At 35.6% G+C, this 22,553-nt stretch overlaps 1 protein-coding gene across 1 annotated transcript; it reads right to left on the reverse strand.

The window, feature by feature from the left end:
- Positions 1 to 335: 335 nt before the first annotated feature.
- LOC100374344 (small ribosomal subunit protein uS11m-like) lies at positions 336 to 17,695 on the reverse strand. The gene is made up of 7 exons (XM_002740138.3): positions 17,623 to 17,695; positions 16,762 to 16,951; positions 16,177 to 16,304; positions 15,163 to 15,188; positions 14,308 to 14,382; positions 1,879 to 1,944; positions 336 to 582 (listed from the first exon to the last, which is right to left on the reverse strand). The coding sequence occupies exons 1-7, from the start codon at positions 17,636 to 17,638 to the stop codon at positions 475 to 477; spliced, it is 609 nt and encodes a 202-aa protein (XP_002740184.2). The 5' UTR covers positions 17,639 to 17,695; the 3' UTR covers positions 336 to 474.
- Between the last annotated feature and the right edge of the window lie 4,858 nt (positions 17,696 to 22,553).

Here is a 22,553-nt window from a genome sequence, read left to right on the forward strand (position 1 = left end):
GATGAACAAATGTTATTAATTAATCAACTTCCACGTTCTTCCACGGAGATTTTTTCTCCACCAGTTCCCCCTTTTCATCACAAATTCGCAAAATAGTCCTGTTTATAGTCAGCACTTTCCTTCAGAAGATTGGGACAAAAATAGCCAAATATTTTTGAGGAAAAACTAAGAATTGACTCAAATTTTGTTTGTTGGCTCCAAAATTAGGATTCATTTCCAGAAATATTGAAGAATTACAATAAAAAAGTGTAGAAAAATGTGTCCAAGGAGCTGATTACTAATAGTAGTGTATAGAGTGAAACATGCATGGCTATCAATGCATTAACTCACAAACGTTAAAAATGTAACTGCTTTAATAATTTTTCAGAATGATATTTTCAATATCAATGTTCTCTTGGAAAAGGTTTTCTCATCTCTCGCCATCTCGACTTTCATACAGCTACAGGATGCAAACAATTTTACTGCTGTGTACATCTATAGTCTTCTAGCTTTCCTGGGACGGCATCCATTGTTTGGTACCGGAGTGTTGTCTGTGATAGAGATTATGTCCAAGCCACCCATTTGCAGACCTTTAATAGACGACTGTAAATACAAAGAATTTAAAAATTAAATTTGAAAGAACAAAATGTGTGTGTTGAAGTAGAATTTGAAAAAAAAATGACAATCACATGGCCATTTAGGAGTGAAATACAAAACAAAATAGCAGCTAAAAGTTTAAGAATTTCTTGTTTTTTTGAAAAAAAACAAAAACATTTTAAACAAAATAGTATTATCCAAAACACAGTTACTAGTAAACATGGTCAAAAATAGGAAACTGAAACTAATGTCGAAGAAAATCCACACAAAACTATAAATATCAATTTAAATGCAATTTGAAAAGCAGTTTTTTAAAAAAAAGTTAAAAATAACATTTTTTAACAAAATGTTAAACTTGTGATATTGTTAAAAAGTGAACAAATTTAAATTTGGTCAGCATGCACCAGCATTCACTATTACAGTCATCTGAATATAGTTTTTCAAAATAAATAAAACTACTAGTATTTTCCAAAAATTACAGATGCAGAAAGTGTCCTTAAATAACAAATCAGAATATGGATACCCTAAGGAATATGTACACCAAATATTTGAATAGAAATTTTCAATCAGAATTTACTTTTACATGAATAAAAAGTTGATGGCAGGCATTTGCCATACTATAATGCTCAGAAAACCTTGAAAATTCAGACACCGTTGACGTATATGGGGAAGAAATAAAAAGCAACACTAGGTTATTAGACCACCGACAGATGAGCGAGATTGCTGGGAATGGTGAGTGTGATGACAGCAGTTCAATGATCAGTCAAAAGTACTTGTCAGCACCCGAGGACAAATACAGTATTTATGGAAGCCGCAAGACTTGCATTATGTTTGTCTGGATGGGCACAATTACGCGGGAAATGGGACAGGTGATCAATGGCTTGCTCCGCGGGCATCCTGCTTTTCAAGAGATAAGAGAAAGAATGATTCACAAGAAAGTCTTTTACTGGAGAGGGGCAACTGACCGCATGCATGCAAAATGCTCATGAAACTTGTGCGGCAAGTAACGTTTATTTCCATTAATTCTCACTAACTGTGAAAGTAATTAAAAATCTGATGGTTTATTCAGGGCTGCTCATAGGAAAGGTACTGAAAATTTTTAATCCTCTTGATTCACCCAAAAACCATGGCGGTACCCATATCTGGACAGATAATCCACTTTGTCATCTCAGCACCTTGGCGATGATAACACAAGTCTGCTTGAATTTACGCAACCGACGTACAGACCTACCGCCATTCCTCACATCCACAATGAGATCGTTAAGCACCGTTTTCAAAAGAAAAACACGTCGCTGCGATTACCTGTCGTCCGGGTCCAAGGCCTTTGATCACCACTCTGACATACTTCACACCTTTATCAATGGCTTTCTGGGAACAAAACGCAATAAAACAGTAAATAAAATGAGATTTATATAAGTGAATTGAGAAAAACAGAGCTGCCTTTGGGATATATACTGTTCTATGTTCAATCATAATTTCATACATTAATCAGGACAAAGTACACGTGTATGTAACACCATTTAGACGTGTTTATAGACATACAGAGGAAAAGTAATTAAGCTGACAATGAGCTGTGGGGGCTTACAAGAAATAATCATTTTAGAGGCAAAAATGCAATACTTCGGGGGCTGATTATAACGACCGTTCGTAAATATTTACTCGAAAGTCACTTTATGCTTTGTATAAAAATAAGTGAAGGAGCAGAAACATGATTACCATATTTTCTCTTTTAGTAGCGCATGAGCTTAAATAAATGACAGAGGTGTATATATGGGCAAAATGAGTCATACTTTAATGATACAGCTTATAATATAAGTTTTTAGTGAGTTGAAGATGTAGTTCTAATAAAGTTAATACAGTAGTCTTTTTTCTGCAATGAACTGAACAGGGTATGGAATGTACGTTGCATCAAGTAAAAAAAAAAGGTAAAAAGAAAAAGTTGGCAAATGGAATTGTGGGATACTGTAGTTAACAGTTGTTGTTGATAGTTTCGATATTGTTGATAAGGGTTAATAATTTGAAAAAATGGATGGATTTGATTAGGAATACAATATTCTGGATGATGCACACGAGTGAGAAATTAAGGTTTAAGTTAGAAGCAGGAACTGTAAGATAAGCTAGTTGGGTACAGAGATTGTAGGATGGGCTGGTTAGGTGCAGAGATTGTAAGATGGGCTGGTTGGGTACAGAGATTGTAAGATGGGCTAGTTGGGTGCAGAGATTGTAAGATGGGCTGGTTGGGTACAGAGATTGTATGGTGGGCTGGTTGGGTACAGAGATTGTATGGTGTGCTGGATGGGTACTGAGATTGTATGGTGGGCTGGTTGGGTACAGAGATTGTATGGTGGGCTGGTTGGGTACAGAGATTGTATGGTGGGCTGGTTGGGTGCAGAGATTGTAAGATGGGCTGATTAGATACAAGGATTTTAAGATGGGCTGGATGGGTTCAGAGATTGTTTGATGGGCTAATTGGGTGCAGAGATTGTAAGATGGGCTAGTTGGATACAAGAATTGTAAGATGGGCTGGTTGGATACAGAAATTGTAAGATGGGCTGGTTGGGTACGGAGATTGTAAGATAGGCTGGTTGGGCATAGAGATTGTATGGTGGGCTGGTTGGGTGCAGAAATTGTAAGATGGGCTGGTTGGATACAGAGATTATATGGTGGGCTGGTTGGGTGCAGAGATTGTAAGATGGGCTAGTTGGGTGCAGAGATTGTAAAATTGGCTAGTTGGGTGCAGAGATTGTAAGATGGGCTGGTTGGATACATGATTGTAAGATGGGCTGGTTGGGTGCAGAGATTGTAAGATGGGCTGATTGGGCATAAAGATTGTATGGTGGGTTGGTTGGGTGCAGAGATTGTAAGATGGGCTGGTTGGGTACAGAGATTGTATGGTGGGCTGATTGGGTGCAGAGATTGTAAGTTGGGCTAATTGGGTAAAGATTGTAAGATGGGCTGGTTGGATACAGAGTTTGTAAGATGGGCTGGTTGGGTACAGAGATTGTAAGATGGGCTGGTTGAGTGCAGAGATTGTAAGATGGGCTGGTTGGATACAGAAATTGCAAGATGGGCTGGTTGGGTACGGAGATTGTAAGATAGGCTGGTTGGGCATAGAGATTGTATGGTGGGCTGGTTGGGTGCAGAAATTGTAAGATAGGCTGGTTGGATACAGAGATTGTATGGTGGGCTGGTTGGGTGCAGAGATTGTAAGATGGGCTAATTGGGTATAAAGATTGTAAGATGGGCTGGTTGGATACAGAGTTTGTAAGATGGGCTGGTTGGGTACAGAGATTGTAAGATGGGCTGGTTGAGTGCAGAGATTGTAAGATGGGCTGGTTGGATACAGAAATTGCAAGATGGGCTGGTTGGGTACGGAGATTGTAAGATAGGCTGGTTGGGCATAGAGATTGTATGGTGGGCTGGTTGGGTGCAGAAATTGTAAGATAGGCTGGTTGGATACAGAGATTGTATGGTGGGCTGGTTGGGTGCAGAGATTGTAAGATGGGCTAGTTGGGTGCAGAGATTGTAAAATTGGCTAGTTGGGTGCAGAGATTGTAAGATGGGCTGGTTGGATACAGAGATTGTATGGTGGGCTGGTTGGGTGCAGAGATTGTAAGATGGGCTAGTTGGGTGCAGAGATTGTATGGTGGGCTGGTTGGGTGCAGAGATTGTAAGATGGGCTAGTTGGGTGCAGAGATTGTAAAATTGGCTAGTTGGGTGCAGAGATTGTAAGATGGGCTGGTTGGATACAGAGATTGTATGGTGGGCTGGTTGGGTGCAGAGATTGTATGGTGGGCTGGTTGGGTGCAGAGATTGTAAGATGGGCTGATTGGGCATAAAGATTGTATGGTGGGTTGGTTGGGTGCAGAGATTGTAAGATGGGCTGGTTGGGTACAGAGAGTGTATGGTGGGCTGGTTGGGTACAGAGTTTGTATGGTGGGCTGGTTGGGTGCAGAGATTATAAGATGGGCTAGTTGGGTGCAGAGATTGTAAGATGGGCTGGTTGGGCATAAAGATTGTATGGTGGGTTGGTTGGGTGCAGAGATTGTAAGATGGGCTGATTGGGCATAAAGATTGTATGGTGGGTTGGTTGGGTGCAGAGATTGTAAGATGGGCTGGTTGGGTACAGAGTGTATGGTGGGCTGGTTGGGTACAGAGTTTGTAAGATGGGCTGGTTGGGTGCAGAGATTATAAGATGGGCTAGTTGGGTGCAGAGATTGTATGGTGTTCTGGTTGGGTACAGAGATTATAAGATGGGCTAGTTGGGTGCAGAGATTGTATGGTGGGCTGGTTGGGTGCAAGGATTGTAAGATGGGCTGTCTGGTTTTATTTTAAAAATTATATTTTTAGGCATATATGCTTTTGTGTTTGAAATGCCTTTTGATCAGAAACAGCGCTGAATTCTGTCACAAGATGGCAGACAAAGCAGAGTGATTTATTTCTTGATTTTCCTTTCATCTTTTACGACAACAGCGGCAGAGATAAGATACCCGACTTGAATCATCAGAGTTCACAATGTATAATGAATCATTGCACACAGATATAACATATCCGCAGGTTATGTTAGAACCACACAAGGAGAAAGTAAACGTTTGTTGCAATAGTTCAATAGTCTCTTGTCATAATGATTCATTGCAGCGTTGTGGACCTTTTCACAATCAGAAATGCTCTCCTACACCAGTATTGTAGGGGAAACATTTTTTAATTACTCCTGTGAATTTTTATCAAATTCTCATCTAAATGGACAAAATTTTACATTCTAATTTTAATCAAAATGAACTAATAAATAATGAAACATATTTTATAGACAGAAGCGTTTCTTTAAAACTATAGTTGGGCAGCATTTGTTTCTATATTTTCTTGATTTTCTTTATCAATACTGGATCTAAATGACAAAAATGAATTTTGACCAAGTAAATAATAAAAACATTTTTCATTATTTTCATCAACAGAAGTGTTACTACTATATTGTGAAGCAATACTGTAAAACATGTTGAAAAAGCGACATACTATTTTAGCAAATTGTGGTAAAATGACATAATGGTGAAATCTTGATTTAGTGAATCTCACTTGTCTTTGTTGATTTCCTGTTTTCACAATACTGTCGCCCGCAAAAACAAATGTGCAGTTATCACCTCCATAAAAAGAAAGAAAAACTATCAAGTGTAATAAGGAAGTGCTCCAGATTATTACGTTTTCTGTGTTGTTTACAAAGTGTGTGTGTGGAGAAAAAGACGTTATTTGGCGGCCATTTTGAATTTATATTGAAGTCATTAGCGACATTTTAATTAACGAATTAGTTCTCTCACTAAATTCGCTAAAATAACATGCTCGCGAAAAACACATGTTTTTGAAGCTGTTATTATATGCTTTTCTCTAGTTTCTGTGTCAAGTCGGAACAAACCGAACAAAATTTTCTATTCCTGAAGAATTCTGACTAAAATTATGATACAAATATTCTGAAATGTAACAAAAAGGCAGTATTTTTGGAAATTAAATATATAAATTATTATTATGGAAGTTACACAATTTAAAATACACAATTTAAAAACAAAGAATCTTGTTTTACCCTTTGAGGGACAAAGTCGTTACTTTTAACAAAATAAGCCTACATATTTTGGGTCTGAATTTCTCAGAACAAACTAATAACTGAAGTTAATGGCTGACCACTGATTTGGATCAAACTTATTTACCATAACTCAGAATTCTACAGAAAATTCACAAAATCTTGACTGCAAAAAAATTTTGATAGAAAAAATAATTAATCATCATTTGATCAGACCCAGAAATAATGTTTCTTGGAATATGGTATTACATTTTGATAGTATGAAAGTATGTATTTCAATACAGGAAGTGAATACTAATTCATGAAAAGAAACAACGAACAAACAAATATATCATTCAATTTATTGTGTAATTTTCTGATCAGAAGCCGACATCAAAACTAAACGGTACAAGTGAGTAAATATATTCAACCAAATCAAAAATGAATTTAGAATTAAAGTTTACTCAAATGTGAAGCTGACTATCATCACAATGGTTTAGTGAAGATATACTGTAAAAAAAAATATTTTCGCTGGAATTTAATTTTACACTGAAAAGTCTTTTTTGAATGCTTTGTATGGAATTTATTTTCACTGATTTTTGATGAGTTGAATGTAAGATGTAGGGAAAAAAGGTATATTCGCTAGATTTTATTTTTATTGAATCATTCCTTCAGTGAAAATAGCAAGTTTTTTACAGTACTATAAACAATTCAATTTTCACTGATGGAAATTTTGGCGATTTAAACATTTTTTGCATTCATGAGAAACAATTTCGTGAAAGTCACTGTTGCTCCATGTCAAAGGACACCAGAAAAATGTTCGCATGTACAAAATTTCATGATTATCAATGATAATTTTTTTTTAATTTGGTTACAAATTATTATTAAAAATAAAATTTACATCATCATCATCATCATCATTGCTCAGTGTGTGAAATGGGTGAATGCTCAGACGAGAAAGATATTTTTAAACCATAACCACGCTAACTTTGTTGTATCCTTTCGACGATTTCTCGCAAATCTCAAGAAAGTGTACTACCAGAACAAAACATTAGTAAAATTACTTCAACACCATAACAGTTACAAATACAATTGTCTCTATTCTATTTTTTGTTTACTATTTATTATTTGTTTGAATCAAATAACATTATGATGATTTAAACACTAACCTAATATTAACGGCGTATTAAGTAACGTTATCATTTTAGCAATTACTGTAAAACCATTTATTTTCACTGACATTTAATTTCACTATTTTGATCTTTTGAGCATAATCACTGTGTTTTAATTTCACAAATTTGTAAAGGAAATAATGAGTTTTATTGTTATTTCACAAGTTCATGTTGATTTAATTTAGTGGATTTTACGTATCAGCAAAAATAGCCAAATTTAAGACCCAGTGAATAAATTAATATATTTACAATGTTTTTTTCTGTAATTGTTGTTTATTATTTGTGCATATCAAATGACGCCATGAATAAGTAAACACTTGCATAATGGTAATGAACTTTGTACTAGGCAACATTATAATTTTTGCGATTAAAACATTTTTTTCTGGAACAATGTTCAATATAGAATCAATGATATAATATTACCAATTTACACAAATATCAATATCGATGTCACACATGTTTCCAAAACTTGTCATTCACAGATGCCTTTGTAGACTGATAGCGTATCAATGACTGCACGGCATTGGACTGTCAGTTGGCGTTGTCGACAAGACTGGCAGGCATTTATTCAAATTAGCTTTGTTTAATGAAGGATCTGACAGAATCACGTACGGGGTGTCTCGAACACATGGCAGCACTCATCTATCGTGATTCCACGGGATAATGATGTTTGAGAATTTTGTCATGTGAATTTGCTACAACATGATGCAAAACACACACCACATGGTAAACTTACACTCAGTACAGTTAATTAAACTGAATTCTTCATCAAAAGCAATAACAGCACTGAATTTCACAGATGAATGATCAGTCAAGGTCAAGTAGAAATTGGAATACCCGGTAGTTACATTTTGATAGGAAAATAAAATCTGACTGAAGTGTCAAAATATTGTATTAAATTCCCCAATTCATAGTTTGATTTCGGGAAGGGGGGGAGGGGGTAAATGCAGCTACTTTTATGTTTAACACCAATATGTAACATAAAAAACAATTATACAAATTAATTTTTAAAATCATAAAACAAGATAGAACCATAAATATCCCTCAAATATTACTTTCATCGAACGAGTATTGCACTCCGGGGGCAACTAAAAGCCGATGTGAAAAATTATGAAAAAAACAATATTAGGATAAATACAAATTAGAAATTAATATCATGATGGTGAAATATACCAAGCTAAAATTAGTCAGGATGAAAAAATGCGATCTGACCTGAACTTTCAGCCTAGTTTTGACGACTGCACAGAACAATAGAGTTATTTGCATGCAGGTGGTGCAGACAGCATGGCGCCGTAATGGGACAACCATTAAAACAGCCTGACAATGGCGGTGATGAATAAGGAAAACCCAGTAAGGATGACAGGCCTGTATTTTAAGTTCCCTTGACAGTTTGACCTGGGGACTCTTTTTCTGTAGCTACTCATCAATCACACTGTGTACACAGAGAAAGACTATGGTTTATTTATCACTAGCCTATGAAGAATGGATGCCCTGGATGCACGAAATGGAAATGATTTACACCACGTTAACACTGTATAGTGAGATCACTTTGACAACATGTTATTAAACCGACCTGAATTATTCATTTGCTTAATACTGCTCTTCAGGTCAAATTTTTGAATGAAGGAGAATAAAAAAATAATTCATGAAATGTGCAACAGCACTTAGTGTGAAGAATATTTTTGCACTTTTTTTTCCAACTGAGAAGATAGATTGTTGATTATTGCGAGGCTTTTGAAAAAAATTGACCGATTATAGTACGGCGTAATGTGAAGCTATAGATATTTTGCCTTTAGTGGGGTTTTCACAGCGATATAACTTCATGGATGTACACCGATTACAACAGAGTTTTCACAGTTGAGCACTGACATGAGTGATGGCATGACTGCTGATATAAAAATGTTGACTGGGAGGTGGGATCTCATCAAAACCAATCGACGCTGGCACCGAGTACTATTAAGCGTGCGACATATGAAAATAGTAGGACGCCAAACTGTGGCATTCACTAGAAATTACAATTCATACTCTGGAAGTTTCCTTTGTGCTTCCCGGTTGGGGGCTGGATTATTCACAGTTTTTATGTTAGCTAGCTGAAATTGAATAAAGAAATACTTGATAACAATCTCTAATGTATCATAGAGAACAGAAAAATATCAAATTGGAGAATAATTACAAGATAAAACACAGTTCAAAAAAAAAAAATTGTTTAAAAGTATTTTCTATTGAACCACTAATTTTATATTAAAGTGACAAATATTTGTTGTTTGCTTTTGTTACTAAGCATAGCAGATATACAGTCACCAACCGCATATTGATGGTTTCAGTGCTGGCCCCGAGGGCAGTTCTTCAAACACATTATTAAAATCTCACTACTCATATATAAATAACCACTGCAAAGCACAAAAAAAACAAAAAATACAAACTAACAAAAATAAAAAAAAAGTCTAATTGATTGAGGGCAATGAAAATGTTTCGCTACCACACACGGAAAGTGTGTGGTTGGCAGTGTGCGGTTGAAATTGAGTGAAATTGAAATAGCGCCCCCACAGGCTGTATACAGGAAACCCAGTTTGGCTTTAAGGTCAGCAAACATGAGGTTTAACCCCATTGAAGTGCTATATGTATATGTGCCGCCAAATAGGGTCCAAAATTCACCACTGTCTGAAAAGGGATATGTTATTTTACTCTGTCTGTCTGAAAAGGGGTATTCTTTTTTTCATTATTTCTGTCTGAAAAGGTGTCGATATTTTCCAAAGACTGTCTCTAGAGTGATCAAACAATCAGGAGAATGAAGCTGATTTTTTCTTTCTGTAACTTCATTTCGATCGGCAAAGTCTATCATCGGAAGTGTCAAATATCCAAAGTTTGTCTGAAAAGGGGTAGGCAATTTGAGTATATATCTGTCTGATAAGTGATAAGGGTTTCAAACAACCAGCTACACACCCCTGTCAGTATTTTTTTGCAAGTACATGTTCATGTGTAGAATTATAAAATTGTATTCAAAGGGAAATCACACACATGTTTTTAGCTTCAAATGATTACTTAATATAGATCATGTAACATTGAAACACGTTGAAAATAACTTGAATCACCGCGCAAATGAACTGTTGTGTAGTGTACAATTCCACAGTGGACATGACAGTTATTGGCAGAAAATTATATTACGAATTAGACTCGAAACTCAGCCATGCAATAAAGTCACGAAATTGTACAACAATCACCAGCGTGCATTAAAATTTCGTGTGAAATGAACAACATATTTTACATGCAAAGAACTCATATCGAGCACCGTGTCGCACGACTGTGGTCCTTTAATTGTAAAACCAATTATCACCAAACAGCACGTAGAACTTTACTGTTGTTATTTATGCAACAACAACAATGTAAATGGAGTAAACAAATTTCATTTCTCAATAACTTGACAAAAAAAGTGTTGTTCATTTCAATTTATTTAAATTTATTTTTCAAACTCTAGGTGGCGCTATTTGTGAAACAACAATATCCAGTTTTAACTTAACAAAATTGTTCACAGGGATAGCTTTCACACCGATTAAACACAGGGAATTGTGTTACTTTAAGATAATTTGACAGCACTCATGGAGATGAAGATTCATGATACTGTATAACCATTTACTTTCACTGGAATTTAATTTCACTATTTTGATGTTTTGAGCAATTTCACAAGGTTTTAAGTTCACAAACATGGCATGAAAAAAATTGTTATATTGTTCTTTTACGTGTTTAAATATGGATTTAATGTAGCAGATTTTTCTTATCTTCAACAATCGCTAAATTAAAAACCAGTGAACAATGTGTTTACAGGTGTCACTGTAGTGTGACTTGCTGTCTTACACATTCCTATGAAAGTTGCCTCAAAATTTCATTGTTTCAAAATTCACGAAACTTAAAAAAAACAAGTCATTGAAAATGACACAGTCCCTGTTAAATTTTTGAAAGTTCTCTTTGTGCTCGCCACATTAAAGCGGAGGGGTTGTTGCGAGCGTGTCCTTTAAACTTGAGTCCCAAGTGGCGTATACGACAGATTGTTTATTTACATCAAAATACGTGTTCCGTGACGACCCCTCCGGTTTAAGACATAAAACATAGATCACAAGTGAAAGCATGTCCAAGTTATCACATTTTAAACAAACAAGATGGCAGCCAGTCAGCCATATTTGATCAAATTGCAAATTGAATTGACATGTTCATGTATCCATTTAAGACATGCTAAATATCAATGAAAATGATACATGGGTGTCAATCGGCCATCCTTGATCAGATTTTGAAACAAATTGTCATGGACATGTATCCTAACATGTATAAAGTATGTGCCAAATTTGAATGAAAACTGACAAAGCATGTCCAAGACACCGCATATAAAAAACAAAACAAGATGCCTGCCAGTCGGCCATCTTTGATCCAATTGCACAAGAAATCGTCATGGACATGTATCCTAACATGTATAATCTATGTACCAAGTTTGAATGAAAACTGACAAAGCATGTCCAAAATAAGACATTTTCAAAAAACAAGATGGCTGCCACTCGGCCATTTTGAATTGAATAGCTAAACCACTGCATGACTCCGGATGAATGGACTGACGGACGGATGCACAGAGACTGAATTATAAGTCCCCGTTTTCGGATTCCATTCGAACGGGGACTAATAAAGCAGCTCACAAATATTGTGTATACATAAGTTTTGGCAACTTGTTGGATGGTGTATAAAGTCATAAGTCAGAAGAAAATCTCATTAGACTTGACAAATCTAGCACACGACAATCAAATTTCCACTAAACCGGAATTATATAATCTTCTATATTTAATGGTTTGACATATGCAAGGTAAAATAATGAGAGTTGACATTGTACATGTATTGCTGGTGATAAAAACACAGTCAGCCTTTCAAGCTCCGACTTTTGAAAACAGCGCCCTCATTGACCAGCTCTTGTAAACTATTTGTTTTTGTGACTTTATCACAAAGTTATCGCACAACTTGAAGTAATGATGCATTTGTGCTATTACCAGTGCATGCACCATGAATAACATGCACACAATAAATCATATTTCAATAATTTAGAATATAATGAAATTTCTTTTTTTTCTAAAATGTCCAAAAAAACCTGATCTTAACACTGAACACATTACCACAATTTGTTTTGGGGAATTTGGTTCATAACTTCAATATTTATTCTTATAATTTATTATATCATTCATTAAAGTAAAGATTTCATGAATAGTCAGTATGAATGTGGTCATCTTCCAAAAGGTTAATGACCATATTATTGTTTCTCTGACACATGTCAGTTAAAATATGCGTGCCACAGCTCTTTTTCAGATTTTTATTAGGATTTCAGGAAAAATGAAAGAAACATCACATTTAAAAAAAAACAAGCCATGCATGGCACAGTCCCCGTTAGTTATCAAATTTAAGATATATAGTTTTGTTTATAGTAATATAGCTGGAATATAACCATGTCAGAAATATGATTTTTTAACATTAAAATGATTGACATTTGTATCTGTTCGTCAAACAAGTACTTGTCCATATTGAGAGATATTGCTCTGGAACAGCATTCAAAATCAACCATTTTGAATACATGTATATATACAACATGATTTATAACGAATATATAAAATTTGAACATAATCAGTCAAAGCATTTAAGAGACATGGCTCTAGAAGCCCAATCATTAAAACAAAATGGCCGCCAGTCAGCCATTTTGAATCCAATCTGACAAATAAAATGATGTGCATCAGGAACCAGTAATGTCTAATGTACCAAGTTTGACTGAAATCCATCCATAAATGCCAGAAATGCTTGATATTTGATGATTTTTTAGCACAAAAATGACCACCATTCGGCCATTTTGAATATGATCGTCGAACCTATATATCTGTTTATCTATGACATGATGTATAATGAATATTTAAAATTTGAACATAATCAGTCAAAACAAGTCAGAGATATGGCACAAGAACCACATTCATTAAAACAAAATGGCCTCCAGCCGGCCATTTTGAATCTTATCTGAAAAACAAAATTATTTGCATGAAGGGCCCATAATGTCTAATGTATATACAAAGTTTGAACAAAATCCATCTGTAAACAGCCGAGAAATGCTGGATTTTTAGGATTTTTCAGCACAAAAATGGACGCCATTCGGCCATCTTAAATCAGATCATAAAACAACATGTTGTTCATCAAGGTCCTATAATGTCCAACGTATATACAAGGTTTGAACAAAATCCATCTATAAACAGCTGAGAAATGCTTGATTTTGATGATTTTTAGCACAAAAATGGCCGCCATTCGGCAATCTTAAATCAGATCGTGAAACAAATTGACGTGCATCTGTATAATATCATGTGTGATGTATGTGTGAAGTTTGATTGTGATTGGTCCAGGCATTTCTAAGATACAGGGTCGGACGCACGCACAGACGCACGCACAAACGCACGAAGGTCAAAACATAAGTCCCTGTTTTCGGACTGCGTCCGAACGGGGACTAAAAAATTTCCTTGGCCTTCTGTCAGTAATTTGATGGCAAGCAGCAAATCACATAGAAGTAAAAAAGTATATTATACTGCAAATACTTTAATTTAAGCTGGAATTAATTTTTGCTGAAAATATTTTTTGGGGGTTTTGTATGTAGTTTATTTTCCCTGATTTTTGCTGAATGGAATGTAAAATATAGAAGAAAAAGTATATATGCTGGATTTTATTTCCACTGAACCATTCTTCCAGAGAAAATAAATCTCAAGTGAGAATAAAGAATTTTACAGTAAATCAAACATGTTTAGACGTTTTGGATGCAAACATACCCAAAACTAAGCACCTCTTAATGTTTATGAATAACAATATATAGTAAGTGACTGAAGAAAAAAAAACCTACAGAGGTTTTTATAAAACATGACATCAGTGTTGCCATGACAGCAGGAAGTGTCACATCCATGAGATAGCTACAAACATAAGAATTGACGCTGTGTCACGATTTGAGAATATTATACTCACAGCAGCTGCAGCAATACCGGCCGTTTGTGCTGCCACCCCCGTCGCTTTTCTGGCATTCTTAAAACCTTCAGTTCCCTGAAAAATGAAGCACTGTCAGAATAGAATGGTTCTGTAGATTATGGACACACTGCTTTAAAGGCATTCCTGATTGGTCCACTTGTTGGATTTCGACAAATTTCATTATAAAGTTTATTTGTTATGATTTTATAATTATATATAATCTCATGACGCAAGAGCATCAGCAATCATCACTTAATCGTTGAATTGATATAAATCTCTAGTGGTAATCACAAGTGTCTGCTTATGCCAAACTTTTTTCAAGTGAAAATATTGATGGATATTATATTTATCACATACATAATAGTAAAGTGTTGAAAGTCGATTGGCAATATACAGGTATGATGCTAAATTATATCAATCTGCATATGTAAAAGTATATAATAATTTATTTTTGTGTTTTTTAATGGTTTGGTGATTTCACAATATTTACCAGACAAAGTCTAAAATCAACTTGAGTAGTAATAATATTTCAATAGTTCAAAATAACTAATGCAAGAAATCAACGTTTAAAGTTTAACTATTAAAAAACATATTTTTTTTTCACAGACTTAACAGTGGGTTAACCACTGAAACTGACCATCTTGCTTTTCATGTGTACAAGCTTTCTTCGCAGGCACATACGAGATGCAGGATACTCAAAGCCAATAATGAACTAATTTCTTTCACGGCACACGGCACGCGACACGGCACTCTGACGAATCAGTAACTTAATTTCAACAATGAAGTGAAATAACAATAGAAACTGGCAAGTGTGAGTACAAGGTGAGCTGAAAATCAGAAATGAACAATACTTACACATGATGTCCTCACCAGACTTTTATCTGTTAAGTAAACATAAAAACTTAACATAAAAATAAACATCATTGAAGGGTGGTTGCGCAACACATGTTAACATTTCCTTTAAAAAAACAATGCATTTTACGGATGTTGTATTCATCGCTATGGAACCCACATCTTACACGACACATCACGACAACTCTTTAAAAGAAATGTAACACAAAGAGTGCAAGTGACTGGCATTGTGGTTTAGTACCAGCTACCACCATTGGTATAGGGAAAAACACATCACATTTCATTACTAGCATAGAGGATGAGTCCACCTCGCAGACAATATATATGAATGTACATCCTAAAATACAAATAATCAAAATAGATGCGTTCTAGGTTGGGGGAATTGTGAGTTCATGTATGCAAGATGCATTGAGCAAGAATCATAATATAATTGACAAATGACACAGTTCCCATCGAGCAAAAGTTTTAAAAAAACTGAAACAAGTTTTGAATCAGACTTGAAATAACATATGTGTAAAGTTTCATATGGTGGAAATGCTTGATTTTGGTGCATTTTTAGATATTTAATTGACTTCAAATATCCTGAATTGGATAACGAAACAAATGGTGAAGTTTGGAAGTGCCTGGTTAAGGCATGTCTTTGGAACAGCTTTCATTAAAAAAAAAGTGGCAGCCAGTCAGTCATTTTGAAACTAATGTACAAAACAAAATGATGTTCATCAAAGTCCCATAAAGTATGTATAAAATTTGGCCATCTTGAATCAGCTCACAAAACGACTGCATGTGCATACCGGTAGGTATCACAAGATGGATGGTGTGTGTGAAGTTTGAACACGAATTGTCAAGGTATAAGTAGCAACTGTCACATGTATTCCCACCAGTCATTGGCAGTGGACTTGTACTGTAAAACTAATGTTCACAGTCTTTCCACAGTACAACAATGCCACATTTCTATGCAAATAATACAAATAATATTCCCAGACAAGTTTGTTTTATAAGCAATTAACAGATACTTACAAGAGCAGTCAGTAACATGGAAGTGTGTGTTATTGTAAGTTGATTTGATATGGACAATAGGTAGGTCCTTAAACGCAATTCCACCGAATATTAAATTGTCAGTCGGTCTCTGGTATGTGTGGCTAATACTGCAAAAAGACAAAAAGGAAAAGTTATTATTGATTGGGAAGGTTGGTATAAGAAAGACAGAGAATGATGAATGAAGACACCAGTGTGGGGTCAAATCAATCTCATACTCTGTATACCTGAACATACATAAAACAGTTTTGTAAGATGGGCGGAGACACTTGAAATACTATCCAATGGTGCGATGCGTAACAAACAAACATGATCACGCACCTGCGTACGCTGAATGTTGTCAGCCGCTAGAGAAAACAAGTATTTGTTCATATTAGTTTGTAAGCAGTAAGGTTACAAATATATTGTTATCTGATTTCTTCAGAGGATGATATGAAGTACATTTTGTGATGCAGAATAATATATCCACTAATTTTCAAGTACTCTAAAAGCTTGCATCAAGCCTATTTTGTCTTTTTAATCACATATTTTGAGATGATGTAAGAAAAAGAAGTTAATTTCTCTCACCTTAAATCCTGTTCTGTTTCAGTTTCAGGAGAGGCCTCTTCTGTTTTTACAGATACATCCTCTTGAAATTGCCTACTTGACATACATAAAAATGCTGTTGTCTGAGGTTGGAGAGCAACGACGGGTATTCTCAGTTGATTGACAAGTATTTGTCTGCATAATATGTGACATCCTCTCCTGATTAAGGATACTAGAAATAAACACAATAAGATTTAGATGTGTGTATTTTGATCTTCATGTTTGTGTCTGTAGAAGTTACCAATGTTGAATTAGATCATGCACGTTACTTATAATTAAATGGGCCACATTTAAAGCATGTCTAAGAAAACCAATCAACGCTGTGGCCATCTACTGACTGTACAAGCAAAATTGAGGCAACGGTTCCAGACGAGTATGGGCAGGGTCGAAGGGCGCTCAAAATGTATTATATTTATATCACATCGCATGGGAAAAAAAATAGCGGTTTACTCAACAGAATCGGCAGGGTGCAAATATATATGAATATATATAGGATATGTTCTCCAATTCTTTGACAATTTGTCATCGAACAAATTATTCTTCATTTTTTTTTTTTATCATAGACCCACCAGTAGTAAGGTCTTTGGTTTGATTCTTCGTCACAAACCACGTATTTGTTGTGTGTGCTCTTAACCCCCACATTTTAAAAATGGTAATATAAACCCCTAAAAAGATTCACACGGGCGACGTACGTGTTGTTTTGCATTGGCAGTCGATCCATTCAAATTCATAGAGCCAAACTATCAACCTTTCTGACCTGATATAACAATACGACTGATTTGTAGATCAACAGACATGAGCCAGAGAAAAGTATTTGTCTCAAAGTGATTAAACAGTGCTTACCAGCGGAGGTCGCCATGTTGGATATTGATCACATGTGCAGCTGATCTTTGACCCGATACATTTGGTCACCTGATTTTACGGTAACGTGTTTTAAGTTTGTATGGATTTCGCCGTATTTGAATAGTCTGGTCGGGACCACGAGTACTAAATACAGAAAAGTGAAGGGGCCTTCAGGACTCCGTATCGGTAGTCTTCTTTGTGTGTTTTCTATGTTTGCTGCGACAAATCTGGCAAATCATAAATTTGTAATTAATGGACAACAACTGGAAAATACGTTTGATAATTTTAATTCTTTTTTGTATACTAGTATCACATTTAGCGCTATAGAAATAAAAGGCTTTGTTGTTGTTGTTGTTTGTGTTGTATCATTACAGCTCCCTGGTTGTATTCAGCAGTTCAGTTCAGTTAAGTTCAGACCATAGAGCTATGTTCCATGTTCAGACTAATCATGGAGCTCTTTTTTTTAGCTCCATGGACTAAAATAGATGTCTGAGGAAATATGGAATGAAAAAGCAATGCCTGTAAGAAATTCCGGTCCAAAACTTAATCAGAGTCAAGAAATCAAGTTTATAAATGTCTAGTTGTAAGAACGGTAAAGCGCTTCTAGCTCAGACTACTAGAACTATATAGTACCGGTAGTCTGAGTTTTCGTTGGGACCTTGTAAATATCCCTAAAACAGCCATGTCAAAATAAATACAATCTCAGACTAGTAATACAATTGTATTACTAGTCTGAGATACAACTGACGAACGTAGCAGAACTCAGCAAAATCTCGGCAATAGAATTGTGTACTAAAAAGAAATTTTTAATAGTGAGCTACCAATGGGAAAATTCCATTAAAAAAATTGCAAATGCCTATTACTGATTAATTGTATGGCCAGTAACTCGGCATTTATTTTTGAAATCGGGTAGAAAACCTATTTTACTTACCTGGGCTAGTATCATAGAGCTACAAAAAAAAAAAAGAAGAACTGACTGTAATTCTACTTGAGTCTTTTGTTATGAGCTAACTATTTTTCTGTATACACTAGCCTTTCATCCCGTTGACTTCTGCTGACTTTAATGTGTTGAGCGGAGGGGACTTGTGCTGGAAATGTTACGATTTGTATGTAGAGATCAGTGAGAGATGTTCATAAAGACGGGGAATACATCACATTGGCAGCTTTTTTTAAATTCAAGCTCGTATAAAACGAATGTTAAAATATTGTTTAAAAATAAAAACTGAGAGTGAAAACACACTACCGTAGTCCACGAAGCATTAATACTTGGGAATAGAGATGGACGGTAAAGGCATACTTACAATGTAAAGGATGGAGGTCGTCTCGCTGCGTCGTGTTCGATATCGGCCCACAGCGACGTATATAACGCGTGTTTGCTTGTTTGTTTGTTTACACAAAATTCGACCATTTGGGTACGACCACCGCCCTTTAATTGGATATCTGGTATTAATATTTTGCACTATTCAGAAATGGATAAGACTTGGGGAAAATGCTCCAAATTGCAAAGACATTTAATCAACATAATTTACAACAAAACAAATATTTGAAAACAACAGTCATCAAATGCATGATGATAATAAAAATACAAACCAAAAGAACAATCTACACATAGTAAGACAGATACCAGATTACCGGGTACAAAATTACCAGAATGAAATTATTTATCAACAGTACTGTTACAAAACACTGAGCAGCACACAATTTAGAAATAAGACTGCAGTGCACTGTTTACAACCGAAATGAAGTTGAAGATGAGAAGCACTCAGTACTCAAATTGAATCTCGGTTACGACTTGAAGTCCGGGTGGTGAAGTATGAAGCTTTTCTTTGATGTTTTAACTCATAGACTTTTACAAATTGTCGTTCGCTGCACTGGTATCATCAATATTATGGTCATGAACACCATCCCTTGGGCAGGCAACAAATCGTGATATTACCCTCACAAACATGTGTTATTATGTTATTATGAGAGGAAGCCATACCCATGGGTCGTACTTTTATATCACTGTGTCATTCAACATACTTTTAAACGATATACATTTTTTGATCGGCGTTTCTTTTTTTTGTCTATTTCATTATATTTTTGAGAGAGCGAATTTTTAGAAGTTGTTTTCACAACAAACATTTATGATGGTTAAACGTTGTGTTGTGGGCGGTTGCAGTAATGTGTATAGTCATAGTGCAAGTATTTACACGTTTCCAATCGATCCGAAGGTGCGAAATCAGTGGACGAAAGCCGTGAAAATAACGAGAAAAGGTTGGGGTGGACTTCCTCCTTACAGCGTCATATGTAGTGTCGACTTCACCTCAAATTCCTTTTTTCGAAAAACTATCCTTGTCCATGACAAAACAACTAGGTTTTAACATGGAACTATTATAGTTCCATGGTTTTAACGAGAAACGCCGACAACTTAAACCTGGCGCAATACAAAACGTTTTCGAAAAAATAGATTCTGGACCAGCCCATGATCACTGAGGCGGATTTCAGAAGGAAGAGAGACGTCGAGTAAGTGTTTCAAATGATTTGACTTTTTTGCGATCCTGATTATCGCTTTATAGAGATCAACCGTGTTATGTAAAAGGTAACAGTAATTTTGATAATGACGCGAAAACGAAGCGTCGGAGAAACAGGAAATCACGCGGCTCTTAGGTTATTTTCATTTTCGCGGGCTAAAAGTGTCTGAAGTGTTCGGTGTTTGGTGTTGAATGTCGAATTCACACCTTTGTTGCCTTTACTTGCAGCTTGATCTGCGTCATAATTTATGGAATAAGAATCCGGGCTTGGGCTGTCAATGTATTTTTTTAATATGATGTCATAATTATGAAAATCACGCTAAATCCACTCTGCATTTGTCTGTATGTGAGTCGCTCTCAATTATTTTTGTTATCCAACGCGTTCACCCATTACAAAAAATTTATTTCCACGCGGCAGTCATTTATTTAGTAACTGTGTTTTGTCGTTTTTTTTTAATCATTTCTCTATTTTAGTGATCACTATAATTTAATGTTTAGAATGTCAAAATATGTTGTTTTTTTAATTTTAATTTTGAATGTGTTTTTTTACTCAGACGATCGATGAAATAAAACAGTGTGGTGACATGCCTAGTAACCTGTTAAATAACAAGACGATTCAGGCATCAAATTCGATTTTGTCCAATGCCGGAGTCCAGCGACAGTGTACGCCGGTGACTGTGACGACCACGGTGACTAGCTACACCAGACCGGACATATTTCGCATCTGACTCAACCCGATGCAACAAACTTGATACTATGTGTTCATTATGGTCCATTCTTCCACGACGAACAAGTACATAAGTGGCAATTTAGTCAAAGACGAGAAAACAGCACAGAAAATTCGCCTTTTTATATGTATCGGCAATGCAAGATACACAGCAACTTCCCCTTCTGACGTCACAGGGGGAATTTCTGTATGCAAATGAGAAGCTAATGAGGAGCCTCGTTTTAAAATACACAAAAATAAAGTTGCCGTAGACTGAGTTTAAAACGCATTTTTTCACTTAAAAAAAATAATTTATGTTTAGAAACATAAAAATTAATAATATTTATGTATCAATGGATAATTTTAGGTGTGAAAATAGCAGCCATTTCACAGGCACTTTAACTAGTATTGCAGAGGGCACAGTCCTTCTGATTTATATTACAATCTATATCTGGTGAGTTGATAATACAGGCCGTGACGTTACATGTATCAACCAGTATTACGAATACTAATCTTACACATACCATCTCTGGAGGGAAATAAATCGTACATAATATTACAAAACATTCAAAATTGAGCAATATCACGAAAGAAATAAAATATATATTATGTTGTGCAATTAAAAAGGCTGGTTTGAAGTGAGTTTGAATGTGATCTTTGGAAAAGTAACAAGCAATGTCACCTCATTTTGCAAATTTGTTTTCAACCGGGGATCACTCAGCGGTAACATAGAAGTAGTTGCATCAGACTCATGATCGGTAGGCTCGAGTTAAAACTTTAGGCTGAACACCAAATGGGTCGACCCCACCCTGGATTAGTGTGCCGCAGACTCGATGGGAAGACCAATCCCACTGGCAGAGATTCATTCACGAACGAATGCGACTTCTGGAAAAAACCTTGGTCCGTATGTGCTTGTCTCACGCATGAATATGGCGTCTGCGACAAAATGCGTTCTTAGCACTAGCAATTGCATTTCAATTAAAAAAGGCAGGAGAGACAACAGTGGCATTAGTTCAATGTCCAGAACTGACACCTGGTACAACAACATTTAAAAACAAACAAAAAACAAGTAATAATCAGTATTTTACAACACTTAATAATATTTGTTTTCGCCAGGATTTCAGGTGGTCCCACCTTTATCCGAAATCTAACCTGAAGTGGGACATTCATTATTTAATTTCGGTGATGGTGCCGTAACGCTAAATTAGAACCCAGTGAATATCAAAAGTTTATAGAATCCTGTGTAAAAAAAAAAAAAAAAAAAGAAAAAAAAAAAAATATATCCCTGCAACATGAAATCAAGTAAAATTAAACATGTTCGTTTTCAATATATCTCGTTTCGGTCTCGGTACTTGTACTGAAAAAAAAACTAGGCCGTCTTTCAATATGGCATTATTTGAATTACTATATATATTTATATATTTACTATTATATATATTTCATTTTATTTTTTACAGGTATCGACTACGGGACGACTCAGTTTTCACGACTGGGGTGGGCTGCAAAATCTGAGGGGGGCACCTTAATTTCACCTGTACAAGGGGATGGGTTGTCGTCTTTTGTGAGTGTTTTTTGTTATTTAGCTATTTTCCTTAGCATAGCCTATTACATGTATTGGTTATTTTTACCAAACATCATCTAAGATATATACATACATGGGTCAGCGTAATTTGTACAATATATTCTTCATCATTGGAATGAGCATATGTTGT

The sequence above is a fragment of the Saccoglossus kowalevskii genome, chromosome 13 (assembly GCF_978046115.1).
Source record: "Saccoglossus kowalevskii chromosome 13, keSacKowa6.1, whole genome shotgun sequence".
Classification (NCBI taxonomy): domain Eukaryota; kingdom Metazoa; phylum Hemichordata; class Enteropneusta; family Harrimaniidae; genus Saccoglossus; species Saccoglossus kowalevskii.